At 44.5% G+C, this 19,211-nt stretch overlaps 1 protein-coding gene across 3 annotated transcripts in view; it reads left to right on the top strand.

Annotated features, from left to right (window-relative positions):
- The window catches only part of acat2 (acetyl-CoA acetyltransferase 2), an 85,825-nt gene that overhangs the window by 6,683 nt on the left and 59,931 nt on the right, over nucleotides 1-19,211 (top strand). For 2 of the 3 annotated variants that reach the window (XM_048536009.1, XM_048536010.2), the window contains exon 2: nucleotides 11,944-12,078. The exons of the other annotated variant lie outside the window; for it this stretch is intronic. In XM_048536009.1, the coding sequence (XP_048391966.1) occupies nucleotides 11,944-12,078 (135 nt within the window). The remainder of the gene's footprint in view (nucleotides 1-11,943; nucleotides 12,079-19,211) is intronic. 3 annotated transcript variants of the gene reach the window in all.

Raw genomic sequence — 19,211 nt, 5'->3', positions numbered from 1 at the left:
CAAATGGGAGACAGGGGTAGGGCAGCTTGGGAATATTTATAGGCCCATCGAAGCCTGCAACTCTCCTACAGGAACTGTTAAAATTTTCCCCTTAGAATTTGGGGATTGTTTGTGACCTCAGACCTAGCTACTGCAGGAGCTGCTTTGCCGGTACTACAGAGTTGCCAGCTAGCCTGATTGGATATCATCTGCCTGAGGTAAGGGTTCCACCCGAGTGAGGGGAAGATTGTCATCTCCGGCCAGTTAATACTCAGAGTGCCAATTGAAAAATTTTGCCCACTGGTCCAGACACACATGCTGGAGATATTTTAGTATATTTAATAGAGTTCACCATGTGCTGCAGATTAATGCCTTGTCTGTCAGAGTCCAACTGTAGTGCAATGGTGAATGTTGTGGCACTTGGATACTACACACATATGAATATACACAGTACCAATATGACTTACAAACTATAAAGTCGTTCTTTTTAAAGAAAACCCCCTAAATGTAACTGTTTTGTTGGGGAGGGATGTCAAACAGGAGACTTGAGTCCTATGTCGAGCAACACTGTTTGATCTTTATTCAGAGCTCTTTACCAATGCAATGTGGGAGAGGTCCTTGGAAGCAATTTCTTCATGGCATTCTGGTTCTCTCAGCCAAATACAGCATTTTTATACATTCTGTGGTACAATTATATCATTGTTAGCCACATCCCCCTAACCCCCACATCCAGTCCTATAAACACAATTGATGATGTACATCTCTATGGACGTCCGTAGGTCCTCCCATGATCTCATGATGTTCACCAGGCACCTTTATCCAATCCTTCTCATTCAATCACATTCCAATTGGGGCGGCATGGTGGCTCAGTAGTTAGCACTGCAGCCTCACAGCGCCAGGAACCCGGGTTCAATTCCAGCCTCGGGCTGTGTGGAGTTTGCATGTTCTCCCCATGTCAGCGTGGGTTTGCTCCAGTTTCCTCCCACAGTCCAAAGATGTGCAGGCTAGGTGGATCGGCCATGCTAAATTGCCCGTAGTGTTCAGGGGTGTGTGGGTTATAGGGAGATGGGTCTGGATGGGATTCTTCAAGGGGCGGTGTGGACTTGTTGGGCTGAAGGGCCTGTTTCCACACCGTAGGTAATCTAATCAATACTGACAGTAAACTTGCTTCCCAGATTTTGCCAGCTGCATCACTTAATTGCCAATAAATTGGTTCTATTAAATAATTTATATTCACTACTGACCTTATTATCGGAGATATTAAAGGATGCTAATTTCTACCAATTGCTATCAGGTGTGTAATATCAGTTCCAATGTAAATTTGGTCATGTGAAGCTTTAGAGTTACATTTAATGTTATAATCCTTTGACAAAGCTGACAAATTGGGGAACAGCTGCTCTGTCTCTACGTTGGGAGATCAAATAAGCACAGACTATCTTGCAGCTGCAAGTTGGTTCAAAACAGAGGTATGATCCTTGGTTGGACCCCACTGTCTTCACTTCAAAAAGCTTTCACACTAGCTGTCTCAACCAAACAAGATCACACATATTCAAATTCTATTTGATCGGAGCAACATCAAGGGCCGAAGGGCCTGTACTGCACTGTAATGTTCTATGTACTATGTTCAGTGATAAGAAAGAAATTCAATCACTTTCACAGCTTTGCGCTTGCCCACTGCCTTTCAAGTGCAGAGCTATTTGCCACTACCTGAAAATGTTTTAACTAGGTGGGTCAAATTTCTCCTTCTACTCTACACTAAATGGGAACTTTTTTAATTAGTTTGTTAAAAAAGTTTTCATCTGTCCCTCCCTGACTACACTCCATTATCTTCTCTCACTGTAACCTTTCATTATCTTATCTAGTAACCCTATCTGGAAGCCCCATGTCTGGGTGTGGCAGTTTGCTGTGTGTGGCTGCTAATTCCTTCTTGGCCATCTTATGTCAGCAAAAAATCCATGGGCAGCTATTTTGTGTCACCTTCAGTCGTGGGTTTCCCTAACTTGTTCCAATTATTAACTTTTTGTATTACATTTAAATTTAAAGAAGAATAACTGTCAGCTTTTATAATTAAAACAACACACTGTGGATGCTGGGAATCTATCACAAGCACTGCAGTGTTGGAAAAACGCAACAGTTTTGACAACATCTGCAGAGAGAATAACAGGTGAAGTTTAACAAAGCATGACTTTTTCTGTATAAAAGATATTGGAAAATTTTTGTTTATACTTTTGACAGAGGCAGAGGAGGGACAAGGAGAACAGATGCTGTAGGCGCAGAGTATCAAAGATAATGGTGGTGAAAAGGAAGGGGGGTGTAAAATGGGTGTAAATTAAGGTGACAAAGGAAAAGAACAGGTCCTGTCTACTGAGTGAAAAGTAAACAAGACAAACTAAAGACCTGTGCATGCTGAAGATCTGAAACAAAAACTGAAATTGCTGGGGAAGTTTATCATTGTCACATTAATTTGCTGCAGTGGCCAATGATCACTCTTCACTTTGAACAGTCTCCCACATAGATATGTATAGAATTTCTATAATGCATAAATGACCCAAAATTTCTCCGATGTTTTTATTTCCGCATGGATTTCTAATTTGAGGGTCTAACATCAGCTGATTTGGCTGCGTTTGATGACACCACAGAACATGCAAGCTGTTCACTGTATACACACTTGCATATTAACAGAGGCAACCATGAAAGGGGAGAGCATTGGAGATGCACCAAGGGGAGGAAGGAGCAATCGTGGTGGTGAGGCAGGGAAAGAGATCGGGAACAGTAAGGGGAGGAGGTTGTGCTGAGAAGATATTTGGGTCAGGGTGGAGGTGGGGATATTGGGCTGTCCATCTGTTAGGATGGTCGGAGTAGCGGGAAGAAAACATCCATTCTATCTAAGCCCACTGCCCCGACTGTTCTCCCCTTCGCATCCCCAGCTTTGCCCGTTCTCTTCCCACGCCAATAGCCCCACCTGTTCATCTCTTCACACCGCCACCAGCCCCATTTGTTCTCCTGTCTTCCCACCACCCCATCCCTCCCATTCTGCTCCCCATCGTCAGCCCATCCATTCTACTTTGGCCTGATCTCTATCCTTTTCCTGTTTTAGTTGGATGAAGGGTCACCAGTTTCGAAACATTAGGTCTTGTTTACTTGCCACAGATGCAGCCAGACCTTCTGAATTTCTCCAATTTCTGTTTTTAATTCCAATCTCAAGCATTTGCAGTTCTTTGTTTTATTCTAGTTTCAGTGTTGCAACTGTTTTGCACATGTGTAGCACAGACTTTGCACAAGATGCAATAGCATTCAGGTTTTGGAATTGTGTTCCTGCGCGTTTCAGAGTAAGCAAACATACGCAGTTATTTGCAGTTCCAGTGTCAGCAAATACTGCATATTAATTTGGGTGGCACGGTGGCTCAATGGTTAGCACTGCTGCCTCACAGCACCAGGGACCCAGGTTAAATTCCGGCCTCGGGCAACTGTCTGCGTGGAGTTTGCATATTCTTTCTGTGTCTGCATGGTTTTCCTCCAGGTGCTCCACTTTCCTCCCACAGTCCAGATTTATGCAATGTAGGTGGATTGGCCATGCTAAATTGCCCATAGTGTCCAGGGATGTTTAGGTAGGTGGGTTAGACATAGGGAAATTGGGGGTAGGGGAATGGGTCTGGGGCGTTGCTGTTCGGAGGGGTGGTGTGGACTTATTGGGCTGAATGGCCCGTTTCCACACTGTAGGGCTTCCATGATTCTATGACTTTACCTTCTTGTGTCAGAGCCACTTGCAGCCAAGAAGTATCAACTTTTACACTGACAGGTTTCCTTCTGTTGTGATGTAACAGCCTAGTGCTACTTTGCATCCTGCTACTTTGGGTTTGCTGTAATTTCTCTTCTGTGACCCTGACCATTGGTGCGCAATGGATGTTTTCTGAGTTTTGATATGAGTTATGAAAGAACTCATGTACTGGAACTTCTCAGCTCCTTCTTGTCTCTTGGAACTTCCATCTTAGATATCAGTACTTTTTCAGAATGCACTTTGACTCCTATCAACTACTTACATTGTCCCAAAGAATTGGCATATTGTCACCTATTAAAGAAATTTATGCATTGAGTCATGGAGTCAGTTTTACACAGAAGGAGGTCACTTGGTCCACTATGTCATGCCAACTGTTCTTAGAGCAATCCACTGTTGACCCCAGAACACATTGAGGAACTCAGAAGGGAATTACATAGGTTGGAAAAACCCCTCTTTTGAGTCTCCAGCGGACTCGTGGGAAACAGTCAAGAAGAACATCAACAGGTACTTCTTCATCCTCAAAGGCGTTGAAAAGCTGTGAAAGAGACAAGGAAAACTGGCCAAATTCCAGCAAAGCATGCATAGCCTACTCCTGCTGTAGACGATGGAGGTGGAAGGGTGTGGAGGGTATGTCAAGAAGGATCTCCAGGAGGAGTTTCTTGCATTTCTTCTTCAACAAGGTTCAGAGGAAGAACTCTGTATCAGCAACCTGAAAGAAGAAGATGGCTCGGTAACATTATCTCAGTCTGACTTTTGAGGATTGGTGAATCCATATATGCCATGCTGTATGACACGAAGCCCACAGACAGTGTGGCGTCCCAGCCGTTACTGTCGTTTGTAACAGAGGTCTTAGACAACAGCATGTTGGAGAGGATGGACCGGTCATAGAACATAGAACATTACAGCACAGTACAGGCTCTTCGGCCCTCGATGTTGTGCTGACCTGTCATACCGATCTCAAGCCCATCTAACCTACACTATTCCATGTACGTCCATATACTTGTCCAATGACGACTTAAATGTACCTAAAGTTGGCAAATCTACTACCGTTGCAGGCAAAGCATTCCATTCCCTTACTACTCTCTGAGTAAAGAAACTACCTCTGACATCTGTCCGATGTCTTTCACCCCTCAATTTAAAGCTATGCCCCCTCGTGCTCGCCGTCACCATCCTAGGAAAATGGCTCTCACTATCCACCTTATCTAACCCTCTGATTATTTTAATTAAGTCACCTCTCACCCTTCTTCTCTCTAATGAAAACAGCCTCAAGTCCCTCAGCCTTTCCTCGTAAGACCTTCCCTCCATACCAGGCAACATCCTAGTAAATCTCCTCTGTACCCTTTCCAAAGCTTCCACATCCTTCTTATAATGCGGTGACCAGAACTGTACACAATACTCCAAGTGCGGCCGCACCACAGTTTTGTACAGCTTCACCATAACCTCTTGGTTCCGGAACTCGATCCCTCTATTAATAAAAGCTAAAACACTGTATGCCTTCTTAACAGCCCTGTCAACCTGGGTGGCAACTTTCAAGGATCTGTGTATATGGACACCGAGATCTCTCTGCTCATCTACACTGCTAAGAATCTTACCATTAGCCCTGTACTTTGCCTTCCGGTTACTCCTACCAAAGTACATCACCTCACACTTGTCCGCATTAAATTCCATTTGCCACCTCTCAGCCCGGCTCTGCAGCTTATCTATGTCTCTGCAACCTACAGCATCCTTCGTCACTCCGCACAACTCCACCGACCTTAGTGTCATCTGCAAATTTACTAACCCATCCTTCTGTGCCCTCATCCAGGTCATTTATAAAAATGACAAACAGCAGTGGACCCAACACCAACCCTTGCGGTACACCACTAGTAACTGGTCTCCAGGATGAACATTTCCCATCAACTACCACCCTCTGTCTCCTTTCAGCAAGCCAATTTCTGATCCAAACTGCTATATCTCCCACAATTCCATTCCTCCGCATTTTGTACAAAACCTATTGTGGGGAACCTTATCGAGCGCCTTGCTGAAATCCATATACGCCACATCAACCGGTTTACTCTCATCTGCCTGTTTGGTCACCTTCTCAAAGAACTCAATAAGGTTCGTGGGGCACGACCTTCCCTTCACAAAACCGTGCTGACTATCCCTAATCAATTTATTCTTTTCTAGATGATTATAAATCCTCTCCCTTATAACCTTTTCCAACACTTTACCAACAACTGAGGTAAGGCTCACTGGTCTATAATTACCAGGGTTGTCTCTACTCCCCTTCTTGAACAGGGGAACCACATTTGCTATCCTCCAGTCATCTGGCACTATTCCTGTAGACAATGACAAGTTAAAGATCAATGCCAAAGGCTCGGCAATCTCCTCCCTGGGTTCCCAGAGGATCCAAGGATAAATCCCATCCGGCCGAGGGGACTTATCTATCTTCACCTTCTGAAGGATTTCTAAAACCTCTTCCATGTGAACCTCAATCCCACCTAGTCTAGTAGCCTGTATCTCAGTATTCTCCTCGACAACATTGTCGTTTTCTAGAGTGAATACTGTTGAAAAATATTCATTTAGTGCTTCCCCTATCTCATCTGACTCCGCACACAACTTACCACTACTATCCTTGATTGGCCCTAATCTTACTTTCGTCATTCTTTTATTCCTTAAATACCAATAGAAAGCCTTAGGGTTTACCCTGATCCTATCCGCCAACTTCTCATGTCTCCTCCTGTCTCTTCTGAGCTCTCTCTTTAGGTCTTTCTGGGCTACCTCGTAGCCCTCAAGTGCCCTAACTGAGCCTTCACATCTCATCCTAACATAAGCCTTCATCTTCCTCTTGACCAGAGATTCCACCTCCTTCGTAAACCACGGCTCCCGCACTCTACAGCTTCCTCCCTGCCTGACAGGTACATATTTATCTAGGACACACAGGAGCTTTTCCTTGAATAAGCTCCACATTTCTAATGTGCCCATCCCCTGCAGTTTCCTTCCCCATTCTATGCTCCCCAAATCTTGCCTAATCTCATCGTAATTGCCTTTCCCCCAGGTATAACTGTTGCCCAGTGGTATACACCTATCCCTTTCCATCACTAAAGTAAACATAACAGAATCGTGATCGCTATCACCAAAGTGCTCACTTACTTCCAAATCTAACACCTGGCCGGGCTCATTACCCAGTACCAAATCTAATGTGGCTTCGCCCCTTGTTGGCCTATTGAGATACTGTGTCAGGAAGCCCTCCTGCACACTCTGGACAAAAACTGACCCATCTATAGTACTCGAACTATAGTGTTCCCTGTCAATATCTGGAAAGTTGAAGTCCCCCATGACAACTACCCTATTTCTCTCACTCCTATCGAGAATCATCTTTGCTATCCTTTCCTCTACATCTCTGGAACTATTCGGAGGCCTGTAGAAAACTCCCAACAGGTGACCGCTCCTTTCCTGTTTCTAACCTCAGCCCATACTACCTCAGTTGACGAGTCCCCAAACATCTTTTCTGCAACTGTAATACTGTCCTTGACCAACAATGCCACACCTTTTACCATCTTCTCTGTTCTTACTGAAACATCTAAATCCTGGAACCTGCAACAACCATTCCTGTCCCTGCTCTGTCCATGTCTCCGAAATGGCCACAACATCGAAGTCCCAGGTACTAACCCATGCTGCAAGTTCACCCACCTTATTCCGGACGCTCCTGGCATTGAAGTAGACACACTTCAATCCAACTTCTTGCTTGCCGGTGCCATCTTGCGTCCCTGAAACTTTATTTCGGACCACCCTACTCTCAACCTTTTCTATAGTCGAACTACAATTTTGGTGCCCATCCCCCTGCTGAATTAGTTTAAACCCACCCGAACAGCTTTAGCAAATTTCCCCCCCAGGATATCGGTTCCCCTCTGGTTCAGGTGAAGACCATCGTGTTTGTAGAGGTCCCACCTACCCCAGAAAGAGCCCCAATTATCCAAGAATCTAAAACCCTCCCTCCTGCACCATCCCTGTAGCCACGTGTTCAACTCCTCTCTCTCCCAATTCCTCGCCTCACTAGCACGTGGCACGGGCAACAAACCAGAGACAACAATTCTGTTCGTCCTAGCTCTCAGCTTCCATCCTAGCTCCCTGAATTTCTGCCTTAAATCCCCGTCTCTCTTCCTACCTATGTCGTTGGTGCCAATGTGTACCACGACTTGGGGCTGCTCCCCCTCCCCCTTATGGATCCCAAAAACACGATCAGAGACATCATGCACCCTGGCACCTGGGAGGCAACACACCAACGGTGAGTCTCTCTCGTCCCCACAGAGCCTCCTATCTGTCCCCCTAACTATGGAGTCCCCAATGACTAATGCTCTGCTCCTCTTCCCCCTTCCCTTCTGAGCAGCAGGGACAGACTCTGTGCCAGAGACCCGTGCCCCACAGCTTTCCCCTGGTAAGTCGTCCTCCCCAACAGTATCCAAAACGGTATACTTATTGTTGAGGGGAATGACCACAGGGGATCCCTTCACTGCCTGCCGGTTCCCTTTCCATCCCCTGACTGTAACCCATCTGCCTTTTTCCTGTACTTGAGGAGTGACTACCTCCCTGTAACTCCTCTCAATAACCCCCTCTGCCTCCCGAATGATCCGAAGTTCATCCAGCTCCAGTTCCCTAACGCGGTTTTCAAGGAGCTGGAGTTGGGTGCACTTCCCGCAGATGTCGTCAGCAGGGACATGAGTGGTGACCCTTACCTCCCACATTCTGCAGGAGGAACATTCAACTGCCCCGACCTCTGTTCCCATTATTCTAAGTTCCCAAAGACTTAAAAAAATAAAAAATAAACTTGTTACCTTACCAATCAGGCACACAGAACCTTTTTTTTTCGTTAGAGGAGGAGGATGGGTGGGAGACACTACCTGGGTAGTGTTTCGGGTAACGCAACCACACAAATTTCTTACCTCACTCACTCATCAGCATTGTGTCGGCTCCTGCTCAGCGTACCTCTGCCTATTCACGAGGTAAGCTTTTTAACGATTCAAAAACAGTGACTCACCGGCTTCCCGACAGGCCCCTGCTCCAAGCTCCCGTTCGCGCTGCTGCTGCAACCAGAATGGAAGATCCTTTGAAAAGAGTAAAGCTGCTGGAAGTGACAGCTTATTGGCCAAGTTGTTTTCAACTGTGAGATTTGATTGGTCTGGATCTGCTAAAGGTGTATGACTGTACACTTTTGGGAGGTGGCATTTGCAAATCTAAAACGTGGGAGAAGCGTACCGTCAAGATGAGGCAGAAACAGGGTAGAGGGAGCATCACTCCATCTCCATTGGTGAAAAACCTATTTGTCAGGTGTGAAGTACTCCGCATTGCTGTGTGTGGCGCAGGTCTGGCCCTTTCCTTGAGCTTGTGCCACTGCATTCACTGAAGCTATTTTCCACTTCAGGAAGAGGTCAAAGGTGAACTGTGTCTGCAGGGACTCAATGTACAAAGCTCTGGATAAGGGTCGGGGGATGTGGGATGTACCCAACACCACCCTTATCCTGAGAGCCACCTACTTGTGTGGCTGCATCAAACAGATCCTCATATGCAAGGATCAGGTGCACTCGAATGAGCACAATGTAAAGTTTGTAATGTCGCCTCTTGGCACCATCCTAGGTACAGGGTACTTAAAATATTTCACAGAATTGAAATAATGAAACATAGATTAGTGTAGGAATACAGAGTTTTAAAGTCCAGAATGAGAAGCAGTAGTGTCTATAAAGTACTCGAGTTATAGTCCTCATAGTCCTTTTCCAACATGAGCCCATGCCTGCTGGGCTTCAGCACATGGTAAGCCATACTGCCTCCACGTGCTGACCTCCATCCAGGACTCACTTTGCCATTGATTGAGGTCTCAGCCATGACTTGGCCCATGCTCACTCTCTTCCTGCTCCAGGACTTGACTGTGAGTTGGCCCTTGCTCTGTGGCCTATGTTGTCACCCTGGGAGTTGGCCCAGACTTCAGCTATGACTCGCTCTTCAACCTGCTCCAGGACTCGACCCACAAGCTCTGAACCCACCTGGGCTCTAGCTGCAACTCTTCTTCCTTCATCTCACCTCCATTCTCCAGGTAGGATAAGGTAGTTTGAGAAGTGGTGGGGCAGGGAGGTGGGAAGAAAAACTGCTTCAAAGGGAAAGAATAAAGAGAAAGGAAAAGTAACTGGTATGCAGAGGAGCATCTTACTCTGCTGCCATCTTTGCCACAAAAGTCAAGTGTCATGACGTACTGAGGTTCTACCTGTCCCCGATGACAAGAGTGAGTTTGGTTCTGTTGAACTACCACTGCTCCTTTGTAGTGCAATTTGAAAAGAAAACACCTTTGACCACAAGTCTATCAGGCAGTGTCCTTGTGACCCTTCAGGAAAAGGAGAGGGTTAATTCTGTCAAGTAGTTTCCACAGCAGACTGTCAAGGTCATGTGGCAGAACACCTCATTGCCAGAACTTTCCCACAAGCACCAAGACACAACTTGCTTGGTGGTGAGAAGGTCAGTACCCATCAAACCCTTCATGTATGCCCGAACTCTGTCTGCTACTTCGTGTTGCCCTTGAGGCAGCTGCCGGTGGAGGGTGGAAACTGTCGTGCACCACATTCTGTAATTCAGACCTTTGCAAAGAAGGTCTGGAGAGCAGAGTGTCCGGATTCGAAACATCAGCGTTCCTGTTCCGCTGATGCTGCCTGGCTTTCTGTGTTCCTCCAGCTCCACATTTTGTCATCTCTGACTCCAGCATCTGCAGTTCTTTCTATTTCTGGAGAGAGATGTAATGACTTTGATTTCAAGCAGCTCTTTGACACAGGACTTTGTGCTGTATGGACTGTTTCCTAGGACGCATACCAAGACAAACATTGATAGTACCTGGAAAACTAACAACTCAGTGAAAGATGCTGTTTTGGTGTTCCTTAAACTGGTTGACCTTCCAGTGTAAAGACTTGTCCTCAACTGAATGTTGCAGACTGGCACATTTCAAGGTCCAGGATCAAATGCTGAGGGACGCAGTAAAGCTTGGGGCAGCTGCTGCCAAGATGCAGTGGGAAAAGGCCACCATCTAATATCTTTCTGCCAATGTATAATGGGAGCCTGTTCAGTTGTCTGACCCTTTGTCTCAAAATGTACGTACTTTCTTTTTGCATGAGTTAAAATGCCCTTGTTATTCACAACTGTACAAAAGTAACTCTGTGGGATGTAAAGTTCTAATGTAGCATTCATATTTCTTTTTCCTTTTTGATAAGATTATGCAGAACAGAATGAGGACCGTTTTGTTGTACTTGTGGATTTTTTTTTGAATGAGGTATATTTTTGCAATTAAAAGATCAATCCTCATACTCCTGCATAGACTGGGGACTTTTTTCACTGAGCGTAGGAGGTTGAGAGGTGACCTTGAGGTTTATAAAATCACGAGGGGTATAGATGTGGTTAATGGTAGGTGTCTTTTCTCCAGGATGGGGGATTTCAAGTCCAGGGTACATATTTTTAAGGTGAGAGTAGAGAGAATTTAAAAAAAATACAAGGAGCAAATTTTTTACCCAGGGTAGTTCGCACGTAGAATGAACCTCCTGAGGAACTGGTGGATGTGAACATAGTTATACCATTTTAAAAGACATTTGGATAAGTACATGAAAAGGAAAGGTTTACAGGGATATGGGCCGAGAGCAGGCAAGTGGGACTAGTTTAGTTTAGGATTTTGTTTGGCGTGGAACGATTGGACAGCAGCATGTGTGCTTTATGATTCTATGACTCTATGTAATTCCTTCTACTTTCCATCTATCTAATTTCCTTTTGAAAGCATTATTTCCACTTTCACCACACACATGGGCAAAGAGTTCAAATTCATTACCACTTACTGTACAAACAAGTTTTTTTTCCTCACATTATCATTGCATCTCTTGTCCATAACCATAAATCTGTGGTTCCTGATCTTTGTACAATGAGTTCAATTTTTCCATGTCTGCTTATCCAATCTACCTTCTATCTTCCCATCACCCTCCCTTCAATCCACTTTGGTCTGAAAGAGAACAGTCATGTCTTTTCCAATTTCTCAGGCTGATTTTGACTCCTGTGGACCTCTGGAAGGTTATTATTCGAACAAACACGAAAATACGAATTAATGAACTGCAAATTAATTAATGTTTCGGCTTTATATAACTTGTGGCATTTTAGTAAATATTGGTATAATTTACTTGTCTGTGTAGGTTCCTTCAATGGCAGTTTATCTGGCCTGGCTGCACATCAGCTAGCTTCAGTGGTGATAAAAGAAGTCCTGAAGAGAGGAAACATCAAACCAGAAGATGTGTCTGAAGTAATTTTAGGCCAGGTTTTGACTGCAGGTATGTGTGTGGTAATTGGATGGCAAATAAAGTGAAGGCTGTATACAACGAAAGAAAGAAGATAATTATTTCCATTTATACTGACCCTGTCATGTGCTTAGGACATAACAAAGCACTTAATAGCTAATTGGGTACTTGTGAAGTGTATTTACTATTTGTAAGCTAACCATGTACATTCCTGTGCACTATCTCAGTAGCCTGCAAGTTTATTTCCCTCAATCCCATCATCCTGTCCAGTTTCCTTTTGGAAACCGTTAATCGTGTCTGCTTCTTAAACCCTCACAGACAGCATGTTTCAGGTACTTGCACTGTAAAAAAACTATTCACATTTCCAGTTTTATTTTGGTCATAAATGTGACCCCCTTTTAGCTCTTGCACCATCAGGTAATGAAAGCTTTTGTGTTTACTTTATCAAAACCTTTGTATTAGCACCTCAATCAAATCTCCCCTCGAACTTCTTTGCTCTTAGGAAAACAAGCTCATTCTCCAACCTAAATTAGTTAAATTCCCTCATTCTTGTAAGTAGCCTCTGCAAGCTCTGAAAAAGTCAAGGAAGGCAGTGGTTTAGTGGAAATCTCATTGGACTCGTAAACCAGAGGCCCAGTCTAATGCTCTGGAGACATGAGTTAAGAATTTAAATTCATCTGTATCTGTACGTCTGGAATTGAAAGCCGGTCTCCGTAATATTGCCATTGAAACTATCATTGGTTGTTGCAAAATCCCATTTGGTTCACTGATGAAATAAATATGCCATCCTTGTGTCATCTGGCCTATGTGTAACTTCAGGCCCTTAGCAATGGGGTTGACTCTATATTGTCTTCTGAAATGGCTGTGCAAACCATTCAGTTCAATGGCAAATACAAATGCATAATAAATGATAATCTTGCTAGTAATGCTCATTTTCAGTGCAGGAATAGAGATCTTTCCTTGGGTGGGGTGACCAGAACTGGATGCAGTTTTTTTTGTGGCCCACATTACGTTCGTTTTACTGGTTGTGGGTATGGATCCTTTACGTTCGTCAGTAGCTGTTGCAGAGTGGATGGTGGTTTATGGGCTACTCTGATATCCAGGAGTTTGAGTAAGACAAAACACCATGCAAGGACTGAGAAACATTATGTAGGCCAAACTGGAAGAAAATTGACAATAAGATGTTACAAACACCAACTAGCCACCAAGGTGTGATGAGATGTGGTGACTGTCAGGTTAAGCTACCGTGTGGAGGTAATCTGTGTGTAAAGCTGCAGGACATTGGAAGGGTGTTAAATGAATGCTACTTTTAGATCTTCACTCAGGAAAAGGAGAATATAGGTACAGATTTCAGAAAAAGACTACTGTGAGGAACTTGTACAGATTGACATAGGGAATGGGGAAATATTGGAGGCTCTGCATGCTTAAAACGGACAAATCCCTGGCCGTGATGAATTGTATCCCTGGATGCTATGGGAGGTGAGGTAGGAGATTGCAGGGGCTCTGACACAAATTTTAATTCCTTCCTGGCCACGAGAGCATGGCTAATGTGGTTCCATTTATCAAGAAAGGTGACAGAGATGAACCAAGAAATTACAGACCGATAAGTCTCACGTCAGTGGTCGGGAAACTCTTGGAGAAAATTCTGAAGGATAGAATTAATGTCCACTCGGAAAAGCATGGGTTAATTAGGGATGGTCTCTGTGACTTTGTGAGAGGGAGGAAATGCTTAACAAACTTGGTGGAATGTTTTGAAAATGTGATCAAATGTGTGGATGAAGAAATTCAGTTGATGTAGTTTTATGTGGCTTTAGGAAAGCTTTTGACAAGTTACCACAAGGGAAGTATGGCAAGATGGATCGGAAACTGACTTGGTAATAGGTCACTAAGGGCAGTGGTGGACGGATCTTTGAGTGACAGGAGACTGGTGTCCAGGACCACAAAGTACCACAAGGATTAGAAGCGGGATCCTTATTTTTGTCATACATAAATGATACAGATAAAAATATTGGGGGAATGTTAAGCATGTTTGCAGATAGCACCAAGATTGGTAGGGTGGTTAATTGTGAGATGGTTGTAGGTTACATGAAGATATAGATGTGTTGGTCAGATAACAGAGAAGTGGCAGATTGTATTTAAACATGACAAGTGCAAGCACTTTGCTAGAAGAAACAAGGTGAGGGTGTATTAACAGCACAGGACAATGGGTAGCTCAGAGCAACAGCGAAGTGCAGGAAATTGGGTTATGTCCATTTAGTGACAACCATTGACAGTGTGGACTCAACAGGTGGAAGGGCCTTTTATGCGCTGTATGACTCTGACTGTGTACATTAAAACTAGATGTGGGTTGCAAGAAATATTGAGACACAGTAAGTATTATTTTGTAATTTAGTTACAATGGTGGACAGTCACTGGACAGGGAAATCATGCTTGACAAACCTGCTGGAATTCTTCAAGGATGTAACTGGTACAGTTGATGAGGCGAGCCAGTGGATGCGGTTTATTTGGACTTTCAGAAGGCTTTTGACAAAATCCCACGTAAGAGATAAATGTGTAAAATGAAAGCACGTGGGATTGGGGGTAGTATGTTGACGTGGACAGAAAATTGGTTCCCAGATAGGAAATGCGGAGTAGGAATTAAATGGGCCTTTTGCTGAGTGGCAGGCAGTGACTATTGGGTGTTGTAGGTAAGTTATCACATCTACGTTTAATTCAGCTACTTATAAAAAATACCCTCGGACTATCAAATACTGAAGCAATTATTTAAGATTTATTGCATGCGGCTACCGAAATAAGGCGCCCACAAACTGAAACATGCCAGGGAATTCTTGGAGGCCTGGCATTTCATCTGGGAACCCATCAACAAACACATTGAACTGGACCCGATATACAAACCACTGAAAAACAGAACTGGTAATGAAGCCAACCAGCCCAGCAAACCAAGGCATATAAATAAATAACAAGCGAGACAGAACGCCAGTGATTCACTGGAGGTGCATTGACGAGCTTACTTAGCAGGGTGACAAAATGTCTGCAATCAAACAGCTTGGCAAGCAAGTCTACAACCTCATCCACAACCTGAGCTACAAATCTTCTCAAAAAATTTAAGAGGGAACTAAATGTAATAGCTCAAAATTTGCAGCTGCCACAAAGCTGGATGGAAAAGTGAGCTGTGAGGAGGATGCAGAGATTTTACAATGTGATTTGTACAGGCTGAGTGAGTGGTAAATGCATGACAACTGCAGTTTAATGTGGATAATGGTGAGATAATCCATTTTTGAAGAAAAAATAGGAAGGCAGATTATTATTTGAATGGCTGTAAATTTTGAGATGTAAATGTTCAGTGAGACCTGGGTGTCTTTATGCAGCTGTTGCTGAAAGCAGGTACTCAGGTGGAGCAGACAGTAAAGACGGTAAAACTGTATGTTGGTCTTCATAGCAAGAGGATTCCAGTACAGGAACAAGGAGCCTTGCTACAATTATATAAGGTAATGGTGAGGTCACACTTGGAATATTGTGTGCGGTTTTGGTCTCCTTTATTCATTTTTTTGCAGCAGATGGGTGCGCTGGCAGGCCAGCATTTATTGCCTGTCCCTAGTACCCTTGATGTTGCTGCCTTCTCGAACTGCTGCAGTCCAACTGCTGTTGATTCACCTATAATGCCATTAGGAAGTGAATTCCAGGCTTTTGACCCAGCGACAGTGAAGGAATGGTGATATATTTCCAAGTCAGGAATGATGAGTGGTTTGGAGGGGAACTTGAAGGTGGCTGTGTTCTTCTAGATGGAAGTGGTTGTGGGTTTGGAAGGCGCTGTCTGAGAAGCTTTGGTGACTTCTTGCAGTGCGTCTTGAGATTGTACACACTGCTGCTACTGAGCATTGGTGGTGGAGAATAGGATGCTTGTGGATGTGGTGCCAGTTAAGCGGGGTGCTTTGTCCTGGATGGTGTCAAGCTTCTTGAGTGCTGAGGCTGGACTCATCCAAGCAAATGGGGAGTATACCATCACACACCTGACTTGTGCCTTGTAGATGGTGGACAGGCTTTGGGGAGTCAGGAGATAGTGCCTGATCTGCTGCTGTAGCTATTGCATTTATATAGTGAGTCCAGCTGAGTTTCTAATCAATGATAACTCTCAGGATGTTGATAGTGGGGGATTCATTGATCGTAACACCATTCAATGTCAAGGGGTGGTGGTTAGATTGTCTCTTGTTGGTGACGGTCATAGCCTGGCATTTGTGTGATACAAATGTTACTTGCCACTTCTCAGCCCAAGCCTGGATATTGTCCAGATCTTGTTGCATTTGGACACAGACTGCTTCAGTGTCTGAGCAGTCATGAATGATACTTAACATTGTGCAATCACTGATGAACATCCCCACTTTTGACCTTATGGTGGAGGGAGGGTCATTGATGAAGCAGCTGAAGATGGTTGGGCCGAGGACACTACCCTGAGGAACTCCTGCAGGGATGTCCTGGACTGCGATGACGACCTTCAACAACTACGACTATCTTCCTTTTGTGACAGGTAAGACTTTAACCACTGGAGAGTTTGCCCCCGATACTAACTGATTTCAGTTTTGCTAGGGTTCTATGATACCACAGTTGAATGCAGCCTTGATGTCAAGGTCTGTCACTCTCGCCTTACCTCTGGAATTCAGCTGGTTTGTCCGTGTTTGAACCAAGACTGTAATGAGGTTTGGAGCTGGGTGGCCCTGGTGGAACCCAGACTGGGTGTCACTTAGCAGGTGCTGCTTGACAGCACTGTTGATGACACTTTCCATCTCTTTGCTGACAATCAATAGTAGACTGATGGGGTGGTAATTCGCTGGGTTGGATTTGCTTGCTTTTTACGTACAGGGCATACTGGGCAATTTTCCGCATTATCAGGTAGGTGCTGGTGTTGTATCTCACCACCAGGTTATAATCCAACAGGTTTATTTGAAATCACAAGCTTTCAGAGTACAGCCCCTTCGTCAGGTGAAGTGTGTAAGAGCACACACAGATAAGTACAGAGATCTGTCTGCCTATGAATTTCTGTGTCTGTGTACTCTTTCGTCCCATTTTGCCTGACGAAGGGACTGTGCTCTGAAAGCTTGTGGTTTCAAATAAACCTGTTGGACTATAACCCAAAGTCGTGTGTCACCTCAACATCAATGTTGTGACTGTACTGGAACAGCCTGGCTAGGGGAGTAGCAAATTCTGCAGCACAAATCTTCAGAATTGTTGCTGGAATGTGGTCAGGGCCTGCAGCCTTTGCAGTATCCATTCCCTCCAACGGTTTCTGATGCAGTTTCTGGAGTGGACAGAATTGGCTGAAGACTGGTATCTATAATGCTGGGGACCACTGAAGGAAGCCGACATGGATCATCTGCTTGGCACTTCTGGCTGCAGGTTGTTACAAAAGCTTCAGCCTTATCTTTCGCACTGATGTGTTGGGCTCTTCCATCATTGAGGATGGGGAGATTTGTGGAACCTCCTACTCCAGTGAGTTGTTTAATTGTTCACTACCATTCATGATGGGATGTGGTAGCAGTGCAGAGCTTAGATCTGATCTGTTGGATGTGGGATTGCTTACCTTCGTCTATCGTTTGCTGCTTATGTTGTTTGGCATGCAAGTAGTCCTGTTTGGTGGCATCACCAGGTTGACACCTCATCTTCAGGTATGCCTGCTCTTGAAATGCCATCCTGCACTCTCCACCAAACCAGGGTTGATCCCCTGGCTTGATGGTAATGGTTGAGTGGGGGATATACTAGGCCATGAGGTTACTGATTGCGCTAGGATATAATTTTTTTTCGTTCATTCATGGGATATGGCATCGCTGGCTGGACCAACATTCATTGCCTGCCCCTAATTGCCCATAGGGCAGTTCAGAGTCAACCACATTGCTGTGGGCCTAGAATCTGATGTAGGCCAGACCAGGTAAGGATGGCAGATTTCCTTCACAAAAGGACATTAGTGAATCAGATGGGTTTTTCCTGAGAATTGGCAGTGGTTTAATGGTCATCATTTAGACTCTCAATTCTAGATTATTATTGAATTTAAATTTCACAATTGCTATGGAGGGATTTGAACCCAGGTTCCCAGAACATTACCTGGGTCTCTGGATTAATAGTACACCGATTATATGACCAAGCCATTGCCTATTCTGCTGCTGTTGATAGCCCACAGCACCTCATGGAAGCCCTATTGCTAAATCTGTTCAAAACCTGTGCCTCACAATACGATGGAGGTTATTTTTAATGTGAAGGCAGGACTTTGTCTCCACAAGGACTGTGTGGTGGCCACTGTTACAGATATTGTCATGGACAGATGCATCTGCAACTGGCAGATTGATAGGGATGAGGTCAAGTATGTTTTTCCCTTTTGTTGGTTCCCTTACTAGGTGCCACAAACCCTGTCTAGCAACTATGTCATTTAGGACCCGACCAGCTTGATCAGTAGGGCTGCTGCTGAGCCACTCGTGGTAGTGGACATTGAAATCCCAACCCCCTCCAAGAGTACATTTTGTGCTTTGCCATTCTTAGTGCTTTCTCCAAGTGGAGGAGTACTGATTCATCAGCTGAGGGAGGACAATATGTGGTAATCAGCAGGAGGTTTCTTTGCCTATGTTTATCCTGAAGCCACAAGACTTCATGGGGTCCAGAGTCAATGTTGAGCACTCCTAGAGCAACTGCCTCCCAACTGTGAAGCACTGTGCTGCCACCTCCGCTGGGTCTGTCCTGCCAATGAGAAAGGACATATCCAGGGATGGTGATGGTGGTATCTGGTACGTTGTCTGTTAGGTATGATTTGTGAGTATAAGTATGTCAGGCTGTTGCTTGATTAGTCTGTGAGACAGCTCTCCCAGTTTTGGCACTTGCGCCTAGATGTTAGTCAGGAAGACTTTTGCAGGGTTGACAGGGCTGTTTTTGTTGTTGTTTTTTCCAGGTGAGGATGGGAGATTTCCTTTCCTGAAGTTTCTTAGTTTCTTAATTCCAGACTTTTTTTAATTGAAAACCTATGTCCTCCAGAACATTATCTGTGTCTTTGGATTAATCGTCCAGCAACAATACCACTAGGCCATTGCCTTTTGAGTGCAGAAAGCATACATTAAATGTAACAAAGACAAATTAGGCTTGAAATTTTGGTGGTTCTGTCTTTAATTTTCCAATGCCTTTTAGCATGT

Source organism: Stegostoma tigrinum, chromosome 9 (genome assembly GCF_030684315.1).
Source record: "Stegostoma tigrinum isolate sSteTig4 chromosome 9, sSteTig4.hap1, whole genome shotgun sequence".
Lineage (NCBI taxonomy): Eukaryota > Metazoa > Chordata > Chondrichthyes > Orectolobiformes > Stegostomatidae > Stegostoma > Stegostoma tigrinum.
This window is presented reverse-complemented; position numbering and strand designations above follow the sequence as displayed.